At 40.9% G+C, this 19931-nt stretch overlaps 1 protein-coding gene across 1 annotated transcript; it reads right to left on the reverse strand.

The window, feature by feature from the left end:
• Positions 1-2269: 2269 nt before the first annotated feature.
• Positions 2270-3991, reverse strand: LOC309713573 (uncharacterized protein). The gene is made up of 2 exons (XM_082545314.1): positions 3171-3991; positions 2270-2928 (listed from the first exon to the last, which is right to left on the reverse strand). Exon 1 carries the CDS (start codon positions 3726-3728, stop codon positions 3210-3212), a length of 519 nt encoding a protein of 172 aa, XP_082401440.1. The 5' UTR covers positions 3729-3991; the 3' UTR covers positions 2270-2928; positions 3171-3209.
• Between the last annotated feature and the right edge of the window lie 15940 nt (positions 3992-19931).

A 19931-nucleotide genomic window follows, 5' to 3' on the forward strand; every position in this document is an offset into this window, starting at 1 on the left:
TTTATTGAAATGGTCAGATCACTTGTTCTACGGTGATTTGTAATGCACAACCACAACCCTCTTTTCCATATAAATGTCAGCATATAAATGAAGGACAGAGTTTCAGAGTGGCATAACAAGGATCTTGCTGTCATACCTGTATGTTGGTACCTCAGTAAAGGTATATGTCATTTACACTTGCAAAGATGGAAGAAAAGCTGCTCCAGATGGGGATATGTTGTATATTTTGTGCTCTTTTATATTGTATGCACATTTACTGAACCTTCTTCTTTGTATTAAGGCTTAATTGGTACTGACTTTACTGACTTTTTAAAGAGACCTCTCTTCTCTTTGCATATACTTGGTTTGCTGTACCCTTTGTTCTAGTCTTTTTAAATGATTGAGAGAGACCGAGGGAGACTGAAAATGAAGGAGGGTGGTGGGGGGTGTCTTGTTAAAGACAAGTTAAATCACTCAGAAAACAGCAGCACATCTGTAAAATTAATAGAAAAGCTTTTCATAACAGGGTGCTGTCTGACATGCTGGCAGTCTGCCACCTATCATCGGAGTGTCCTTATTACCTCTGACATATTAGATGTGATGTGTTCTGTGGCTCTGGTAATAAACTAGAACCACCCCCACTCTACTGACAGGTCCACATCATCAATATGTCCCATTTGATCCCGTCTTAGCCTCTTTCTCCTGCTGCCATTCATTTAGAAAGGACAGATGGTCAGATAGGTGAGGATTAGATGTAAGGAGAAGATGCTAATATTTGTTGATGATATGCACATATATTTTGACTCACTTTATGAGTGTGGGTTTTAAATATCTGTGAGCCATTTGAATGTACTATATGTGCCAACATGTGTATCTGTCTCACTTCTCCTTTCATCAGTCTTCAGCTGAACACTTCCCATCAACGAGCTGTCTATTTGACAGAGACCTTCTTTTGCCGCAACGTCAGAAGCAAGACAAGGCCTGAGCAGGGCAGTGGGACCTGGTAAAGATTTGTCAGACTGGTCGAAAAGGAAAACCTGCACACAGGCCAAGCTTAGGATGATTTATAGGGCTTATTTCTGAGAATGGTAAAGTGAAATTAATCATGTTCCCACCTGACATCGCTGCTCAGCAGTGATAAATGACAAGCTGCCAGGGATAGACAGTGAGCCATCCATGTAGCGCCTGCCGATGTGCTCTTTCCTCAGATAGCCTGACCTGGGGTGCTGCCTTACCAGATGCCCCCCATGGATGGCCGGTACCAGGCGCACCGGGGCCAACCCTGTCCCCTCCCACTCTAACCCCCCCCCCCCCCCCAGCTGAGTACCCATGCAGGGGCCTAATGACTTGGGGACAGGCTGCCAAACAGATGGAAAGTGGAACAGGGCTTACCTCATCAGGTATCAGTGTTGTCTGATGCCAGGTCCTGTTAAAAGGCCACAAAGCAAGTGTTGAATTCACTTCATTTCGGTTTTATTTATATAGCACCAAATCAAAGCACTCACTTCAAGGATCTTTATACTGTAAGATAAAGATTCTACAATAATACAGCATTACAATATACCACAATACAAAACAATACACATCCTGAGTGTGGGAAACTAAATCCGTACTGGAGATAGAAGCTGTATTTTCTAAATATACTGCTTTTTTCACAAGTGGGGAAGTAGAAAAATGTGTATATGTACATACTGACTGTACACCTGTCACCTCTTTTGACTGAAATGAAGTGTGAATGGATCTTTCTTCACAGCAAACATTTCAACAGGCAAAGAAATGAAAATGACAGGTGTATTTAGTGACAAATACGTTATGGCTGCTGTCCACTTAGAGGGTGTCCAAGTATTGTGTCTTATGGGACTATCTAAAAGCATTTGTGCCATTGCTGCTGTCGTTAATTAAAATCGTGATTTGGTCCCAAAAAAAAGTTACATCTGTGACGTAGTCAGATTTGACCTAGAAGTTATTCTACAACATTATGGAATATGTATGTTAGAAATACATAGTGATAAAAATCATACACTAATATATGAATGTTGAATATTATGAATAGAACTGTGATAATAACAGAGACACATACAGTGCAATCTTTCAGTTACACAGGCTTGTGTTTAACTTCTAACATCTTAGTGCATACCTTACACACCTGCTGTGTCACAATGAGAAAAAAGTTAAATAGTAATAAACTCATGTAGTATATGAATGTTTCATAATATTAATAAAACTATTTAAGCCAACAAAGTGCACTGAATCACATTTCAATGTATAGTGCATACATGCAAATATTTTCAGCTCACACAGACACACACACACACTCGCCCCTTGTCTCTCGGTTGTACAGCAGATATTGTGCTTGATTTCTTACATCTCACTGCACACCTGTCACATTCAACACCCACACAAGCATAAACACAGACACACATTTTACTGGGGATGACACTTGATGCGGGGCTGTTAAAACAAAGTGTTTTCTTTATTTTCTCCAATATTAGATGTAATGCTTTTTAAAGAAGACTTTATTGTAATCACATTATATTTTTCAGTAACACATGCTACCTTTTATTGTACTTAATTCAGTAATCACATTACAGTTACAATTATGTCATCACTTGTGTCACAGAGGTTTTTCACTTATCTGCAGAATGGACAAATCACGCCTCATTCTTAAGGCACATTTGCTCTACAATCAGCTCATTTTGATTCAGGGAAGAGGAAAATAGCAGAGCAGTCCACAGTTTCTGAGGAGTAAAGGTATGGACATTACTTTTATTTTTATTGGACCAAAGAACAATATTCCAATGGCCAAGAGCAAACTGAGCCTAAGATGAAAACAAATTCCCAGTTCTGCTAACGCAACTTTGTCACTTTGCAGAAATCTGCTGACCGGGTGTGCAAAGTCAGTGAAGAGTGACGTTATTCCTGAGGGTATGCCAACCCTAGCCCAGCAACCTAAAGTTTAACAGGAAGCAAAGGTAGTGACAAGCAGTCAGATGTCCAGCATCCCACATTTCGCTGCTCTGTTCTTCATAAGTAATACATTCTATAAACTGCGCATATTTTAAACCATAAAAGCTTTGCAAAAGCTAAAAGCTGTCTAAGGACCTTGAAATAATAATTCAAGTCTGTAGCTGACAAACAACTAAAATATGATAGTGTGTGTGTATATATATATATATATATTCCCCACTCACCCCCCTGTGGGCGGTAAATCAAGCTCAAGCTCGGGTCCTCTACCAGAGGCCTGGGAGCTTGAGGGTCCTGCGCAGTATCTTAGCTGTTCCCAGGACTGCGCTCTTCTGGACAGAGATCTCCGATGTTGTTCCCGGGATCTGCTGGAGCCACTCGCCTAACTTGGGAGTCACCGCACCTAGTGCTCCGATTACCACGGGGACCACCGTTACCTTCACCCTCCACATCCTCTCGAGCTCTTCTCTGAGCCCTTGGTTTTTCTCCAGCTTCTCGTGTTCCTTCTTCCTGATGTTGCTGTCATTCTGAACCGCTACATCGATCACTACGGCCATCTTCTCATGTTTGTCTACCACCACTATGTCCAGTTGGTTAGTCACCACCATTTTGTCCGTCTGTATCTGGAAGTCCCACAGGATCTTAGCTCGGTCATTCTCCACCACCCTTGGGGGCGTCTCCCATTTTGACCCCGGGACTTCCAGGTTATACTCGGCACAGATGTTCCTGTACACTATGCCGGCCACTTGGTTATGGCGTTCCATGTATGCCTTGCCTGCTAGCATCTTGCACCCTGCTGTTATGTGCTGGATTGTCTCTGGAGCATCTTTACACAGCCTGCACCTGGGGTCTTGCCTGGTGTGATAGACCCCAGCCTCTATGGATCTTGTGCACACAACTACAAAAGTGACAGAAGATAAAAATCTTTACTTTGATTTTTGAGACTGGGTTACATAATAGGAGATGCTCAGGACAAAGGAGCACTTTGTATAATGGGACGTGATGTCTGATTTCTTTGCCAAACGCAGCCCTTTGTGTACTTGTACTTTGCCTTGACCTTCATCACTTTTTTATTTTTTACTATTGAAATCCTGATGAGGACCATTTCTCCAAATACTTTCCTTTTTTCATATTATTTTCAGACAAAAGATTTACTTACACAATGTGTCCTTCAATAAAACATTAAAATATGTGAATACAGCGATGGCCCTTCTAAACAACCTGGCAGATTATTTAATTTTAAGATGTTTTATCTGGACCCTGTACTCTGAGTTATATGATGTCGCTCACTATTAGGGGCAACATTCATCCACCTGCTCACCTCACGTTTCTGTTTGGTATACAACATTTATCTGAGCATTCAGAGCATGGCAAACAATTCCTCCCTCATTAATGTCAGCAGTGACATTGCAACATTGGTTGTACTATTATTTCCCATAAGTCAGTGTTACGGTTAAGCTATTTATTGCCCTAAACAATAATGTAGACATTAGGGGCCTTTGATTGAATGTCCATGTTTCCCTGTTGTTCTGTTTAGACGTGCATGCGCACATGAAAAATGACTCCCCTGAAAACCCCAAAGCAGTCACCTATGGCATGATTTCACTCTCTCCCATGAAAATAAATATTCTTTACCCTTGACAGCAACATAATTAATAGTGATGTTTAGCAGGTCCATTTCAACGGACCCACTTAATCTAATTTTGTTTCCACTCCACGATTTGTAAATTACGGCAAAACGACGCGCCATTTACCACTGTCTCTGTCTGCGACAATGGCAATTTTTCTTCCTGTGTAATTCTCTCTTTTTGTGGCTCTCTTAGCAGAGGATTTTAAAAAAAGAAACACTCATCTCTTCTTTTCTCCTCTTCCCCCCTGCCATTCTTTCTCCTCCTTTCTCCACTTTTCCTTCAGCTGCTTTCCAACTCCCTTACTCCCCTCACTGCTTTTCTGTCCAATTTAGCGGCATTCTAAGCCGCTGAGACCCTCCAACACATTAGCTGTTTTACAGCTTCCCCAGAACACATTATGAGCACTGATCTAAAATGTCAGCACTACAAATGCCTTGTCCACATTCCATTATTTGCCACTAAATGTTAAGCGTTTATATTCACACAGTGTTACATTGACATTTTAGAACAAGAAGTGAGAGTGTTGCCTGGTGATTTTGCGCCACCATTACACATCATTTGTGAACATGCTAACAAATGACAATCATCCAGGTGTCCAAAGACCTGTTTCCTTTTGTTCACTGTCCAGAGAATTGTCAGAGGAAAACAAAAAAACTTGATATGATGGAGTTATCTATTCATAAAAAATCTCTCTTGAAGTACTGACGGGGAAAAGGTTACGCCAGCCTCCGAAAACTGGAGACATTTAGCTCCAAATGTCACAAAAGAATATTCTACTTAATAATAAGTCACGAAACGAAAAACCTGTGAAACATGACTATGGAAATGTTTGAGATTACTCAGCGTGAAGTAGCAAAAAATGTAAATCACTCAAGGTGGTTATTTTCCAACATGTTTGCTTGATATTCTGTGACATGGTAACACTCAAGTTTACTTGACGCTGACATTTTCACACCTGATATGTGCAGAGTGGGTTCTGTTTTTTAAGTCTTGGACATCATAGCATAGTTTAACGTGTAGAATCTAGCCAGAAAAAAAAAGAGGACTTTGAATTAATGAGTCGAGGCAAAATGTTTGAACAAACTTCTTAGCTCCGAAGGAGCGCAGGGGCTCGACCCAACAAGAATTCACAATGTCAGCTAGGTGGACTGTCATTTTAAACTTGCCACAGGACTGATGAAGCCTGACAAATACCACCCGGTAAGAAGAAAAGAAAGAGAAAAAAAGAAAATACAATTAGCAGGCTCATTGGACAGGGCAGAGGTACCCATTTATTTAAACTGCTGCTTGACAGCTACTAGCTGGTATCTCTGAATTTCTGTTTTGTGCTCTTCTGTTCTTTGTGTGTGCCTGAGTCTCTGCGTGTAACATATTTGGATCTCAGCTATTTAGTTGTGCTAGTGCCTCGTGTACTTTAGTTGATAACTGCTTTTATTCTCAGCCAGAAGTGGCCGCACAGTTTGGCAACATTCAATCCCCACATTAGGCTCCGTAATGAACAATTATCTAAGTGAGACATGCATGGGGGGGAAGCAGCTTCTGGGAGGGATAACTAGGGTTGTAGAGAACAGTGATTGATTGAGTATCTTGCGGCCAATTCCTCCGTGACATCCGTGTTATCAAGTGACAGCAAGACGAAAATCAGTTTATTTGAGAAGGCTATTCCCTGAGAGAGTGGGAAAGAGAGAAAATGAGAACAAAAAAAGACAAAAGACTTGAACTGAAGGAGGAGGTTAGACAAAGAGGGGAGAAGAAAGAGAGGCTGAGAGGGAGAGAACACTAAATATGTTTTCAGTACAGCCATGGCAGACAGAGATGATGAACACAGTGTATTGATTGGGTGGAGCAACCTGTAAAACAAGGTCCTTTTGAGCTATGTGGCTATGGTAAATGACTTCACGATGTTCGGCCTTTGTTTTGTTTCCAGTCAGTGTCAGAGCCAGTAGTACTTCCACAGAGCACTACTGTAGACAACTTGGAGAGACAGAGCTCTTTGGATGCTTGTGTGTGCGTGAGGTGTTCGAAGTGGGCATCCACTGTAGTCAAGCATTCGGGAGATGTCTCTGAGGGACTGCGAAGCGGCCAAGCAAAAGTCTGCTGAGGTGCAAACATAAAAGAACGGGGAAATTTGTCAGAGCTGAAGTGAAAAAGAGTGAATTACATCGTTATGCTCAACCCACTTGCCTTCCAGCTTTATGTTCCCACACACATTTCTTGTCAACTTCAACCTATTTTGAGCAATATAAAAAAATTATCTAAAAGATGGCAATAATCATATCTGTCACTGTATTTATAAGTGCTGTTTAGCTGCACATTGTGATAGAAATATAGCACTCGGGAGATATAAAAATAAAGTACACAGTTAGATGCATTTATTGTAAATACTTCACATCAAGGAGAAAGAGAAGCGCAAACTCACTACACCACTTATCATCACCCACACTGTAAAAACAAATCGTGATATAAAAGTATTTTACAGTTTTGTACTGTTCTTCTAGAATATCATTAAATTCACATAAATAGACTGTGATTTTACATTTCAAATGTAAATTAACGTAAAATCACTGTAATTGTAATAATTGTGTTTTTTGAATGTATCTGTCTGTACATATGCATATTTAGATTGTTAAAATACATTCACAAATGCATCATAATTTCACAAATATTTGTCCGTTATTTGAAAGATTGAACTGTTAAATTCAAATGTAATGCTATGGAAAAATATATAAAATGATTCGTATAAACTTTTTTTACATCAAATAATAATAATTATTATTATTATTGTTATTCAGGGCGATCGTGGCTCAAGAGTTGGCAGTTTGCCTTGTAATCAGAAGATTGCCGGTTTGAGCCCCGGCTCGGACACTCTCGGTCGTTGTGCCCTTGGGCAAGACACTTCACCTACCACCTACTGGTGATGGCCAGAGGGGAATTATAAAGTGGAATTGTAAAGCGCTTTGAGGGTCTCAAAAAGCGCTATATGAATGCAATCCATTATTATTTAAACCAACTGTTAACTGTGTATTTCTGTACATTTAAGTATTATTATTGATATTGCTGCATTCATTGACCTTTTCTATAGGTAATTTCATTGTTTAATCACATTAAATTGTTCCTAATTTAATGTTTAAAAGCACTTGAAAAAGGCAAAATTCCATGTAATATTAGGGCAACAAACTGTATTGTCATTACTGAAAATAACCGTATTTTCATGGGAAAGTTAATATTTTGGCGCCCCAGCTGCCGGAATATTACTGTTTTTTTAGGATATTTTTTTTATGGTGCAGTTTTAAAGGCTGTGCTCTCAGAGAGTATTTAAACAATACGACAACTTCTGCTTAACCGTCTTTCCAGATTTCGTCCATATAACTTTCAGCTCTTATAGCCTTCAGGCCTTTCCATTCATAAATACAAGATAGAAAGAAGCCAATTGTCCAAGTCACCCGCAATGTGACATGATCACAAAAAAGAGCACTTCTGACCTCTTGACACGCGGACAAGTAAGAGGTGTCCAAAACTGTCCTTCAGGCACAATGCTGAGCAGATCAATTAATAAATAAATGTGTTTTGCAGTGGACTGAAGTTTACCTAAAAACTTCATAGCAAATGACTCTGAAGAGTCTGAGAGACAGAAAGACATGTAGCACTGAGGATTAAAGCAAACAGAAAAGTGGTTGACTGGCTTACAGTAGTTGGGAATGGCTGGACCTTAGTAAGGAAAGAAGGGGCGATTTACTGGAAGCTTCAACATCTAGGAATGTAGGCAGATGAATAAATACAGTTTATCCTTATTAAACATATTGACCACAAAGAAATGAGTTAACTGTTACTGGGTGGACTACGAGAGTTTTCAACATCCTCATTCTTAAGCTACTCTTTGTGAGTAAAGTTTGATTTTTGTTTTTTTTGTTTTTTAATTCAGTCTTTTAAAGCAACAGAAAACCTTAACGAATTACGCTGGGTGATTGTGGTTTACAAACTGTTAGTTAATTTGATTAGAAATCCAATCCTCATGTCATGAATTTTGGTTGGAGGCTAACACTTTTACTTACAATTGGATTTGGTCTCTGGCTTTAAATAAATCACTTCTGTCTCATTTAAGCAGCTTGACTTAATGTTCTACTACTATTCTCTCTCCCAAACATCCATAATGATTGACTCACACAGATTGAAGTTATATTAACAGACTGTTTTGCATGTCCCGTGGTGCTCTTCTTACAGTGGGGCTCTTAATCCAGCCCTTTAGGTGTCTACTTATGTGCTTTTATGGATGATGGAGCCAACACTGAGCCCACGTCTATGGCACCTACAGCCTTTGCATTTTTCCATTTGCACTTCCTTCTTGGGTACAGCAATACACAGTTTTTGCACAAAAGCCTTATATAAGGAGAGTGAGAGAGGCTTCTATTATTTATTCAGGTGGAAATGGTTTTTCAAAAGCACCCAACGCCTCCTTGCATTTTGGTCTTCTCAGTTGTTATCTCTTCTGTTTTTCAACATCTCGTCCTTTATTTCTTGGCTAATGTGCATGTTGTGTGGCATGTATGCATGTGTACTGCCACAACAGTGCTCGGAACAAAACATAGAGCTCCTAGCATTTCAATTAGGCTAGGTCCCTCTCCTACCATGCAGTCGTCTCCTTAAATGAATATTTGCACAGTATCGATTAGCATTAAACCCACAGCGGTGTCTTTCATTTGCATGTAGCAGCCAAGGAGGATCATTGGGGGAAAATAATAAATGACATTAGCCATGAAAAAGGAGGAGAGAGGGAAAAAGCTATGGGATGCAAGAAAAGAGATGGAATCTAGGTTGTGTGGGTGGTGGCAAAGATATCAAAAAAATCTTTTCTCTCAACAGGGTTTTCCTTAATAATCCAACCATTATCTTGTGTTTCTCTGCTCACCATTGGGCCTCAGACTACCATGCTTTGCAATCTGGCCCTCATCAGCGCAGACAGCCAGATAGAGAGAAGAAGCAGTGAGGCTGGCAGTAGTGTAAGGGGTTGCAATGAATGGTTGGCCGGGCACCTCACTGTAGGATACCAGAGAGATAATAATGTGTGGAGGCAAGCAGGAGCCGTGTATGTCTTGCAAAAGAATAATTGCTACCCTTTCAAGAGCCATTTCTTAATTGGCCTGGCTGTTGTTGAGGGGAACTTGGAGAGGAGACAAGTGAGAGAAAGACTGAGAGTAAGACAAAGAGAAAGAGTCAGAAGAGGACAGGGAGAGAGGAGAGCAGAGGAGAGGAAAAGTCTCCTACTCACAACTCATTGTGTGCCTGCATGTGTGTATGTCTATATGTCAGGGGGGCTGGTGTAGGTGTTGCTGAGACTTCTCTGCACCTCTGTTGCCCTGGGAGCAGTAGTCATGGAGCCGATCTTCAAGAAGATATTTCACACACGCACACACTGGCACTGTAGCACACATCGACTAAATGGATGCAGGCTGACAGCAACAGAAATGTAAAAAAAAAAAAAAAAGCTGACCAAAACAACTAAATACACATGGCACGCAGTGTACTGTACTATAAATTTTTGACAGAGCTTGCAGTTTAAAAGAGACATTTATTTATTTACAGTACTGTGCAAACGTCTCGAGTCACCCCCTAGTTTCCGTCCAAGGAGCCAGACTTTCTTGTAATTTTTTAAAGTGTTCTTGAACAATAGTTCTCAAGGATTTCGGAAGGACATTCAAATGTTTTCTTTGCACATTGGCTGTGTTTTCATTCATTTTCAGTCCAGGCCTTGCACCTGAGCATTTTCAGAGGAATGTTTTGTTTGTTAAGACACTTAACACTGACATGTGAATCATTCAAGCATTAAAAAAGCACATCCTAGAGACGAAACAGTGTTGTGTCTACACATAACAGACAATTTACAGTAACAAAGACAACATTTTAAATTGTACCTGTAGGCACATATTATTTTGTATATATCCCTGTTGATTGTATACATTTATTCCTGCTGTCTACTATTTAAATTTTATTCCATCACAGTTGGTGTGGAGTGCCCAAAAATTTAGTTGTACATGCGCAATGACAATAAAGAGCTGTTCTATATTGGCAGCCTTTTGCAAAAACACATCATTTGTTCCTTTTTCTTTAGTTTAATTTATGAACCATGCTGAAAACAAGACAGTTCGACAGGCATAAAACAATATTTTTGGACCAAAAGGGTGATTTGCAGGAATGTATTATTTGAAAACTTGGCATGCTGTGCAATGTGTCCTAAAAACTGGACGAACCTGGACACGTGGAAGCTAAACAACTATAGCACATGAATAGTATCTGAAAGTCATGTCCTTAAGAAATAGGAGAAAATCTAGCAAAGACAAACGAACCTAAGAAATGCATCTGGCCATCGAGCTGATCTACTGTTCTCTGAAGCCTCGTAAGAAATTGTCTCAGTGGAAGGATGCATGTCAGGAAACAATTTATAGGAAGGGAAACAAGGAGAAAAAGGTTTATGGGCACTAAATTAGACAAGAGCTGGACTCTAAATCTTATGGTTTCATGGCGTGATGAATCCATTTAAAAATTTCCGGCTCCACTCATTCATTGTTAGTATGAACAGAAGAAGACAGGAGTGAACAGTAAGTGTCTACAGTTATCGGCTCTGTCATGGTTTTGGTCTGTATTTCAGCCAATGGTCAAACCTGATGGAATTATGAAAACAGAGAAATACAGTGAAATTTTGATCCTCCTACCAATACCACTTGGAAAGTGCCTGATTGGTAACTTTTTCTCTATGACAATGATCCCAAACACACTACTAGTGCAGTAAAAGCATACCTGGATAGAAAAACACACAAATGAGGATGTGGTTATAGATCTATGATCTCAACATATTACATGCAATGTGGGATCTTTTTGACGGAGAACAGGACAAAAGGCAGCCAAGAATATTGACTGTCCTTCATGGAGCCTGAGTAACTATTTCTCAAGACAATATTAATATAATATTCATATTACAAGAAGCCTGCCAAGGAGATTTCAGGCTGTGTTGAAGAATAACACTGATTATGTCAAATTTTGACTTTCGGGCTTGTTAAAATTGTACAAACTCTGTTTTGTTTGTTTCAATAAATGCACTGCACTTTCCCATTTTCTATATAATAACAAGCAGAGATGGGCAGTAACGCGTAATCCGATTACTTTTTTCAAGTAACAAGTAATGTAAGGGATTACTATTGGAAAAAGTAATTAGATTACTGTTACTTTCCCGTAAGAATGCTGTGTTACTGCGTTGCTAAACCGTGATTTTGTTTGTGTGAGTGTCTCGTGACAATGACAAGCGTGTGCGACGTCCGTGGCAGCAACAGATGTGTGTAGATCAACAGTGGACAATATGGAGTGCGGGTGTTACAGGCGTGGCCCTTTAAGGATGAGCCTGATGGGAAATGTGTGCGGGGCGGAGAGCAAAAAAGAAGGAAAAAGGAAGAGTAACGGTTAACTACAGAAGAGACGAAGAGAAAGTAAATAAAAGGAATGTAATAACTCCCTCGACAGCCAGAGTTGTATCGGCGATGCCCGCTGTGAGTAAACTGTTTCAGCCCACTGTACGCGGTGTTCGTACCTTGGAGGAGAAATAAAGGTTCGGTAAAGCAGTTTCCTACGTCTCCCTCGATCTTCTTGCTAGCGGAGTTGACCTGTATAGTAAGCTGTTGCCGGCTGCGAGTCAGTTACGGAACCTTCAAGTAACTGCCAGAGGTTTCCTTACTACGGTTCGGGGCCGCGGATCTGGCGCGGTAACACTGGGGGCTCTTGTCCGGGATTAAACTCCGCAAAGCGCCGAGAGAGAGGGAGCGAACTTTTTTTTTCTTTTTTTCTCTTTTCCCTCGGACGACAGAGAAAATGGCGGCTCCGAGAGATGCTGAAGGGGATGGCATGGTAATGTACTTCAGTAAGAGCAGCAACCCATTTTTGTCAGAAACCCCAGAGAGTGGCACAGCTAATGTGGACCGTGCCACTTATGTAAACAATAGAATCCACAGCAGCAACCCCTTCATCACGGACATAGAGTTAACGCCAGCGGCGAGCATAGCAGCAGTCAATATGACAGAGTTTGAGGCTGCATGGCATCTCACCCCGCCACCTTCAGCTCACACCAACCCTTTCATAACACCAATAGCGAAGCAGAATGCAGTGTGCAGTGAGTTTAAGCAGTTGCAGTGCTCAGACTGCGAAGGCCCTGGTAACACTGCATCTACACCACTCACAGTGGGACAGCATGGCCCACATGATCACCCATCTCGGATTGTTACATCTCGGCCATGCAGCCAGCCATTCACCGCAATGAACTGTATCTGCAGTGTCCCTAGAAAAACGCAGTTTACTGAGCCAGCGAAGCTACACATTATGCCGGGTGTACCCCAACCTGTGCAATAAAGCTATGAAATGCCAGCTCAGGGCTATTTTTCCCCAGCACCAGATGGGGGGTGTGGGCTTTGTAAGCATGACCAGGGTCACAGTTCAAAACAAGCCATGCCAGGGCCACGTGGCTGTTTTCCTGGTGTAGTGCAGGACGGTGGTTTTGCAGATTGTAGTGCTGATGGACAGACGAGGGGCAAGGAGAAAATTCCCACATTACAACCAGACCATTTCGATGGGTCAGGGTCATGGAAAGACTTTCTCTATCAGTTCGAGACCTGTGCAAAGGCCAACTGCTGGACGGAGAACACCATGGCTGTCCAACTGAGATTCAGCTGGAGCCATAATCCACAAAAAACCCAAATCTGCTCGCTGGAGTTACCAGAGGATTGTGGAGGAGGTGGAGGCTGCCTATGGGCCGTGTTCAGAGCATGCAGCAGCCATTGGCATTGAGCTACGGCAGAGAATCAGGAAACCAGGTGAGGCCCTTTCCTGCAACAATCGTGCGCTTGCTTAGACTATGGCCGCCAAGAGATAACCCTGTTTAATGAAAAGATACCATGTTTTGGCGTGGGCCCTCAACCCCAGGTGCTTGTTGTTAGGGTGGCACACACTACGGTTTTGGAACCAGGCTGCGAGTATGTGGTCCCCGGGTTTTCCAGCTCCCACTGTGCCGCTCATAGAGACATGATGCTAAGCCCCACAAAGGGCTTTGTGGAGAAGCACCAAGTACTAGTAGCTCACGCAGTTGTGCAACCTAGTAAACCCTCTAGCATCCCAATCAGAGTCTTTAACCCTGGGGCCGCAGCTGTCACCTTAAAGCGGGGTGCCGTGGCAGGGGTTCTTCAGCCCGTGCAGGTCCTGGAGGGGTCGGGGGGTCACCCACCAAGGGTCTTGGCAGCCCTCGAACTTAATGGTACTCCCCCTGCTTCTGTACCAAGCCATTTGCAGGCCCTTTACGCCGAAAGCAGCCCCGGTTTGACTCACGTTGCCCGCTACGATCTGGCAGGCCTGCTGAGGTCCTACAGTGATGTCTTCTCCACTGGCCCAAATGACCTTGGTCGCACTGGTGTTGTCCAGCATGACATCCTGACCACACCAGGGCCACCAGTTAAGCACCCGCCGCGCAGGATGGCAGGGGACAAACAAATAGCGGCCGACCAGCAAATACAGCAGAGCCTGGAGGCTGGGCTAGCTCAACCTAGCAATAGCGGCTGGGCTGCTCCAATTGTGATGGTGAAGAAGAAAGACCAGAGTCCCAGACTATGCGTGGACTATAGACCACTAAATGAGCGAACCCTTAAAGACGCTTATCCCCTGCCACGCATCCAGGACACCCTTGACACGCTTTCTACTGCCAAGTACTTCAGTACACTAGACCTGACTTCAGGGTACTGGCAGGTAGAGATGACCCCCAGAGCCCGAAAAGCAGCTGCATTTTGTACCCGTAAGGGATTGTTCGAGTGGAATGTGATGCCGTTTGGACTGTGCAATGCACCGGCCACATTCCAAAGGCTTATGGACAGAGTCCTGGCTGGGCTGCAGTGGGAGACATGCCTAGTGTACCTAGATGACATCATTGTCCTGGGTCAGGATAGCACCCAGATGCTGGAGCGGCTCGAGCAAGTGTTCATCAGATTGCGTGGAGCCAACCTAAAACTGAAGCCATCTAAATGCTGCCTGTTTCGGGAACAGGTGGCCTATCTGGGCCATATCATCTCTGCTGGAGGCATTTCCACAGATCCCCAGAAAGTCCAGCAGGTGACGGACTGGCCTGCACCGCGGACCGTCACAGAAGTGCGTCAGTTTGTTGGCTTAGCCTCATACTACCGCCGGTTCGTGGAGGACTTTGCCACAGTAGCTAAACCCCTCCACGAACTCACTAAGAAGTATGCCTGTTTTAACTGGACAGCTTAACAGGCTGCCAATGTTAGGTTAGAGTAAGAAAAGCCACCTGAGGAATAAAACCTCATAATATTTAACTTGCTTGCTAGTATAGGCCAGTAGGGTGTATGAAGTTATTAGTAAGTTATATATAAGTTTTATAATGATAGACAGCCCACGATACCATCTGTTTACCAAGTGAGCTTGGTACCCCTCCATTAAATTTATTATTAAATGTATTTAAGTGTTTATGTGCTTCAAGAAAACAAAAGAGCTTTGTTTTCAACATATGGCATTTTTAAATGACTAATTCCTTTTCTTTCACAACAGTTTCAGTATTACAATGTGTCATTATTTTATTTGTACTGTATATGATCTACAGTTTTGACTGCCTAGAGAATAACAAAATGTTTAATTTTCATACTTGTAGTGATTTCAAAGTATGCACATGAATGAAGCAATGAAGCTAATTTTTTATGCAGTTTTTTTCTGTCTTTTGTTTTTGGTCAACCACAGCTGTTGGGTGTTTAGAAAATCTTTATGAAAATCATGTGTTTCTTTGGTAGATTTGTAATTTTACCCAATTAAAAAGTTTCTCACTCACTTAAAACTATGTCTCATTAGAAACTTCAAGATCCTCATAGTACATATTATTTTAAGCTATTTTTCTTGAGCCAGGTTATCAGTGTGTAATATGGGATAAATGGCATTAATGAGACCAGGAAGTGGGGGTGACTGGATAGAAAGTGCTCATGGCAAAATAGACTTCTGTGGATATAACTTTTGTTTTTTTAATAATGAAAATAGCCTATTAAATATAACACAGAGATGTGGCATTAAAAGGAAAATCACACTAGCACCAGCTGTGTACGCACAGTGTTAGAGCCTTAAAATGTTACGATCTGATAATTTTGTAATTTGACTCTTGCTGGTAGCTACACTAAAACTCTGGTGCTGTTTCTGCACTCCTCTGGAAACTTAATAGTCAATATTGTGTGCAGTACTCACATGAATTAGTATGAGGCTCCTGAACCACCTATTGCTGGCCCAAGTGAAGTGCCCCGAAGATAGAAAAGAACATGCTTAAGGCTGTGCCTTAAGGTTTTTACAGTGTTTACCAATGCCCAAACAATACAATGTCTTACAAATGTCCCTTGGAAATATTGCAGGAATTCGAAACAAGATAAACCTTCATTGTTAGTAAGAATTTTTACAATCTTTTTTACATTAAAAGTTCCTGCGTGCTTGCCATTTTCTTCAAATAGTTTCGTTTGACCAAAATTTAGCATCATCTGAAACATGTGAGCACAGTAGGTGTGCCCAGTAACCTATTTAGAAATGCCTACATGATCCTAAGTGTACTTTGGAATAAGTTACACCTCCTCTAGACATCCACGATACATGGTAGCATTGTGATAAGACCAATGAGAGTTAGTGTACCACACTGCACATGGCTTGATAAGTGTGATGTAGAGGGATTTGGAAAGGATTTGGATAGATGTGAGGACTGTATGTAATCTTTTGCACCCTCCTTCAAATGAATCCTTTATTCCTGTAAGCCACATCTGAAGGGACCTCGGTGGGCACTCAATCAAAACCTCTCTCTTTCTCCTTAAGTCTCACTGGACATGGAAATTCGTCCAAGAACCCCCCCTCCCCCCAACAGCACAGTAAAATAAAGTATAGATGCAGGATGAAGTGCTATACACATAAATATGACTGCCACTGTTGCTCTTTCTGTATCTCTTTAGTTCCGTTTCACGTACACACACCACATACACACAAGCACTTCCCATTCTGCAAACAGCATGGTCATCACTTTTCTTCAGGTGTGGCCGTGATAACAAATACTATAGATTTCACCTCCCCCTTCACTCGGCTTCCCTCTGCTGTCCTTGTTCCTACAACCTATAATTCGGTAGCTTAACACTGGACGCTGACCTGATGTCAAGCTTTACTGAAAAACAGCCACAAAAGCAAATGATTGGTGACTACTGAAAAGGCTTAGACATGAGTATTGATGCTAAAATAGATAAGGTTTACTGTGCCTCGTACAGCACGTTTTGCATTTGTTTCGGTCGAATTTTTTTTTCTTGTTTTTGTTGATGATTTATCAAGTTCGCTGTAAGGCAAATGGCAATGTCAGTCATTTAGATAGCTAGCTCACTGTGATGATATCATTCTCGTACTGTGTCTGTGTTAGAGGCAAGGTCGGCAGTTTGGCATGGCTTATGAGGTGTTGACTCTCTTCATAATTTCCCAAATGACCGTTAAATAGCCTGTGCATTCTTGCCATTGCTGGTTTATAGTGTGTGTCATTAGGTGGTTAAATCCCATAATATTTTCCTAAAGGGGAACTTTACCAAGGCAGAGTTCTCAACAAAATAAAATATCCTCAGCCTTTTTGCAACAGCATGGAAGGGTTTTAAGTTGCATTTGTGAAACAACAAGGAAATGCCTTGATGGAAGGATTATTTCGTTATGTTCCAGAAACCGTGAAGTGATTTCCAAAGATCACAGCCATTTAATACAGTTTATTGTGCTTGTTCTTTATATGAAGACATGTAAAGTTTATCTTTTAAGGTTAGGAAACAATACTTTTACATTTTTCATTATGTGCCTAAAGATTTTTTTAAAGAACGGTGACCCACATGTTGTGTCTTCATGTATCCACATATTTAATTGTTCTGTCGTGCATTGTTTTTAGGCATTCTCCTATACCTGTTTTTTCTGTCTTCTCTTTTAAATTAAAAGTCTGGATGATTTGAAGATGCTGCATTAGCTTTGTATTTAAACTCTGAACCTGAAAAGGTTTTTTTTCTTTTTCCAAAAACAGAAGACCTATATCTGTTGGCATCCAGTATTGAAGCTGCTGCACCAGTGCCAAGATGATACCTTATGCATATACCTGTGGCATCATATAGAATGACAATATTAGAAAATCAGTATTACAAAATTGTTACCACTAACGAATAGCGTAAATCTTTAGGACTGCCATAAAAATTAAGGATATCTCGTCTCAGAGTGATGCTGAAAAACTGGTTCATAGGCAGATCCCTCAGCTACCACGCCATTGTCTTATGGAACCAGCTCCCAGTTTTGGTTCAGGCAGACACTCTCTATTTTTAAGATTCGGATTAAAACTTTATTTATTTATTTATTTTAAACTTAGAGTTAGAGTTGGATATGGTGACTCCAAATCAGCCCTCATTTATGGTGCTATGGGTTTAAACTGCTCGGGAACTTCTCATGATGGACTGAACACTTCTCCATTCCTGTCTTTTTGCCCCCCATATATGATGCTTTCCTGCTCCAATGTAGCACTCAAAGCTATTTTTGCTACAACCACATACACAAATGTGGTTTTTAATATAAGAGCCTTTCCTTACATCCATGTACACACTTGGATGGATGGACATTTTAGGATTCAGCATCTTGCCCAAGAATAACATACGGACTGGAGTAGTTGGAGAATCAATCTGTCGACCATCCAGTTGGTAGACCAAATGCCAGCCTTGCATGTTATTAGCTTTTATCTACTCTCCTTAGTTTTTATCTTCTATTGGTTATTGTTTGTTGTTTGTGATCTCTGAGTGAGTTCTCTGTGAGCTTCACTATCTGAATCTGGCTCTGCCACAAGTCTCTTTGTACTTAAAGACAGTTCTTCTTCCCCACGTTCACCAAGTGCTTAATCATGGTGATTATTTGATCACTGGGGCCCTCTATCTGACTTTGTAGGATCTGTATCTTATAATATAAAGTTCCTTCCAGTGACTGTTGATGTGAAGAGGCATTACTTATATGAATAAAATTGATTTGAATCGAATTTAATAAAGAAGCTCTGCCAGAAACTGGGCTCAGTGAGATTCACCCATATTGTCTTAGACAAATATTAATACAATCATTCTTTCAATATTTTCCTATTGTCTTCCAGATTTAATACCTTCATACAAGAAAAATCAAAGGTACAATTGTAAACTTATAGGATTCCTGACAACTTTCCCCCTTGGACTCATCACTGAATCGATTTACTATGTGCTTTAAAAAAAGAAAGATTTTCCACACATGCATTTCAGTCTGGAAAGAAATGATATTACATATTACACTGATAAATAACTTTGCAAACCGATGTACTAACAGTTTTTGATGAATATCTGTGGTTTAGCTGTTCATGCCTTGCTCTTGTCTTGTTACATGTTGAATGGTTTTGCTTTAATATTTTTTATAGTAATGTGATTATGTCTTTTGGCTCCCACTGAACAAGCACCTGCTGCAAACCTTTTTTTTTTTTACCAGCTTAAATGTAACACACTCAAGTTTACTTTTACAGACAGATTTACTAAGTGGGCCAAATTACCATGAAGCCGCTGTGATAAAAAATGCGTTGATGGGAAGGTGGAAAGTTCTGCAGGTGCTCTACTAACAATGTGCTAATTTATAAACAAAAACACAGCCAGTTAATTTCAGTAATGACCATTATTTTACCGAGAGAAATGCAAATTAGAGGGTAAAAAAAGAGCAGCTCTAATAATAATAATAACAGAGGGAGTAAACCACAAATAAATATAACACAACATAAATGCAATGCAAATTTTATACATCTCTCATATCAGAGAGAGGCAGTGCAGAAGAGCCAATATGCTTTTTGTTATATGGGTGAACCGTTCTTTAAACTCCTCATCAGATAAATCTGACAGGTCAGTGGGAGGCAGGATTCCTCCAGATGAGGGCTGCTTTATTGCAAAGTATTCCATTGCATAAACCTGAAATATGTGTCTAACAGTTGACCTTTAGGAAATTCAGAAGAAGAGAAACAATTATTTGTTGTTGGATTCTGAGCAATATGCATAGTAATAAAGTTTTTATTACTGTGCCACATGCATAACTGCCTATATTGCTAGTTTTTTTTTTTCTACATGCCATGTGAGATTTCGGGCATTTATTAAAGTCAGTATTATCAGTATTGATTTAGACAGAAATCAAACACATTGCAGATTGGTCTGAGGTTTACCAATTGCAGCATTTTGACAGATTTCATATTTCAGATTAGCTTGAAATAAATGGATTCTAATTAATACACTGACACACAATGCCCCTATAGCC

The sequence above is a fragment of the Aulonocara stuartgranti genome (genome assembly GCF_965226115.1).
Source record: "Aulonocara stuartgranti genome assembly, chromosome: 2".
Classification (NCBI taxonomy): domain Eukaryota; kingdom Metazoa; phylum Chordata; class Actinopteri; order Cichliformes; family Cichlidae; genus Aulonocara; species Aulonocara stuartgranti.

What these genes read in the sequence shown, in the direction of transcription:
- LOC309713573 (XM_082545314.1), bottom strand. Translation starts at nt 3,728, where the DNA reads ATGCTAGCAGGCAAGGCATACATGGAACGCCATAACCAAGTGGCCGGC.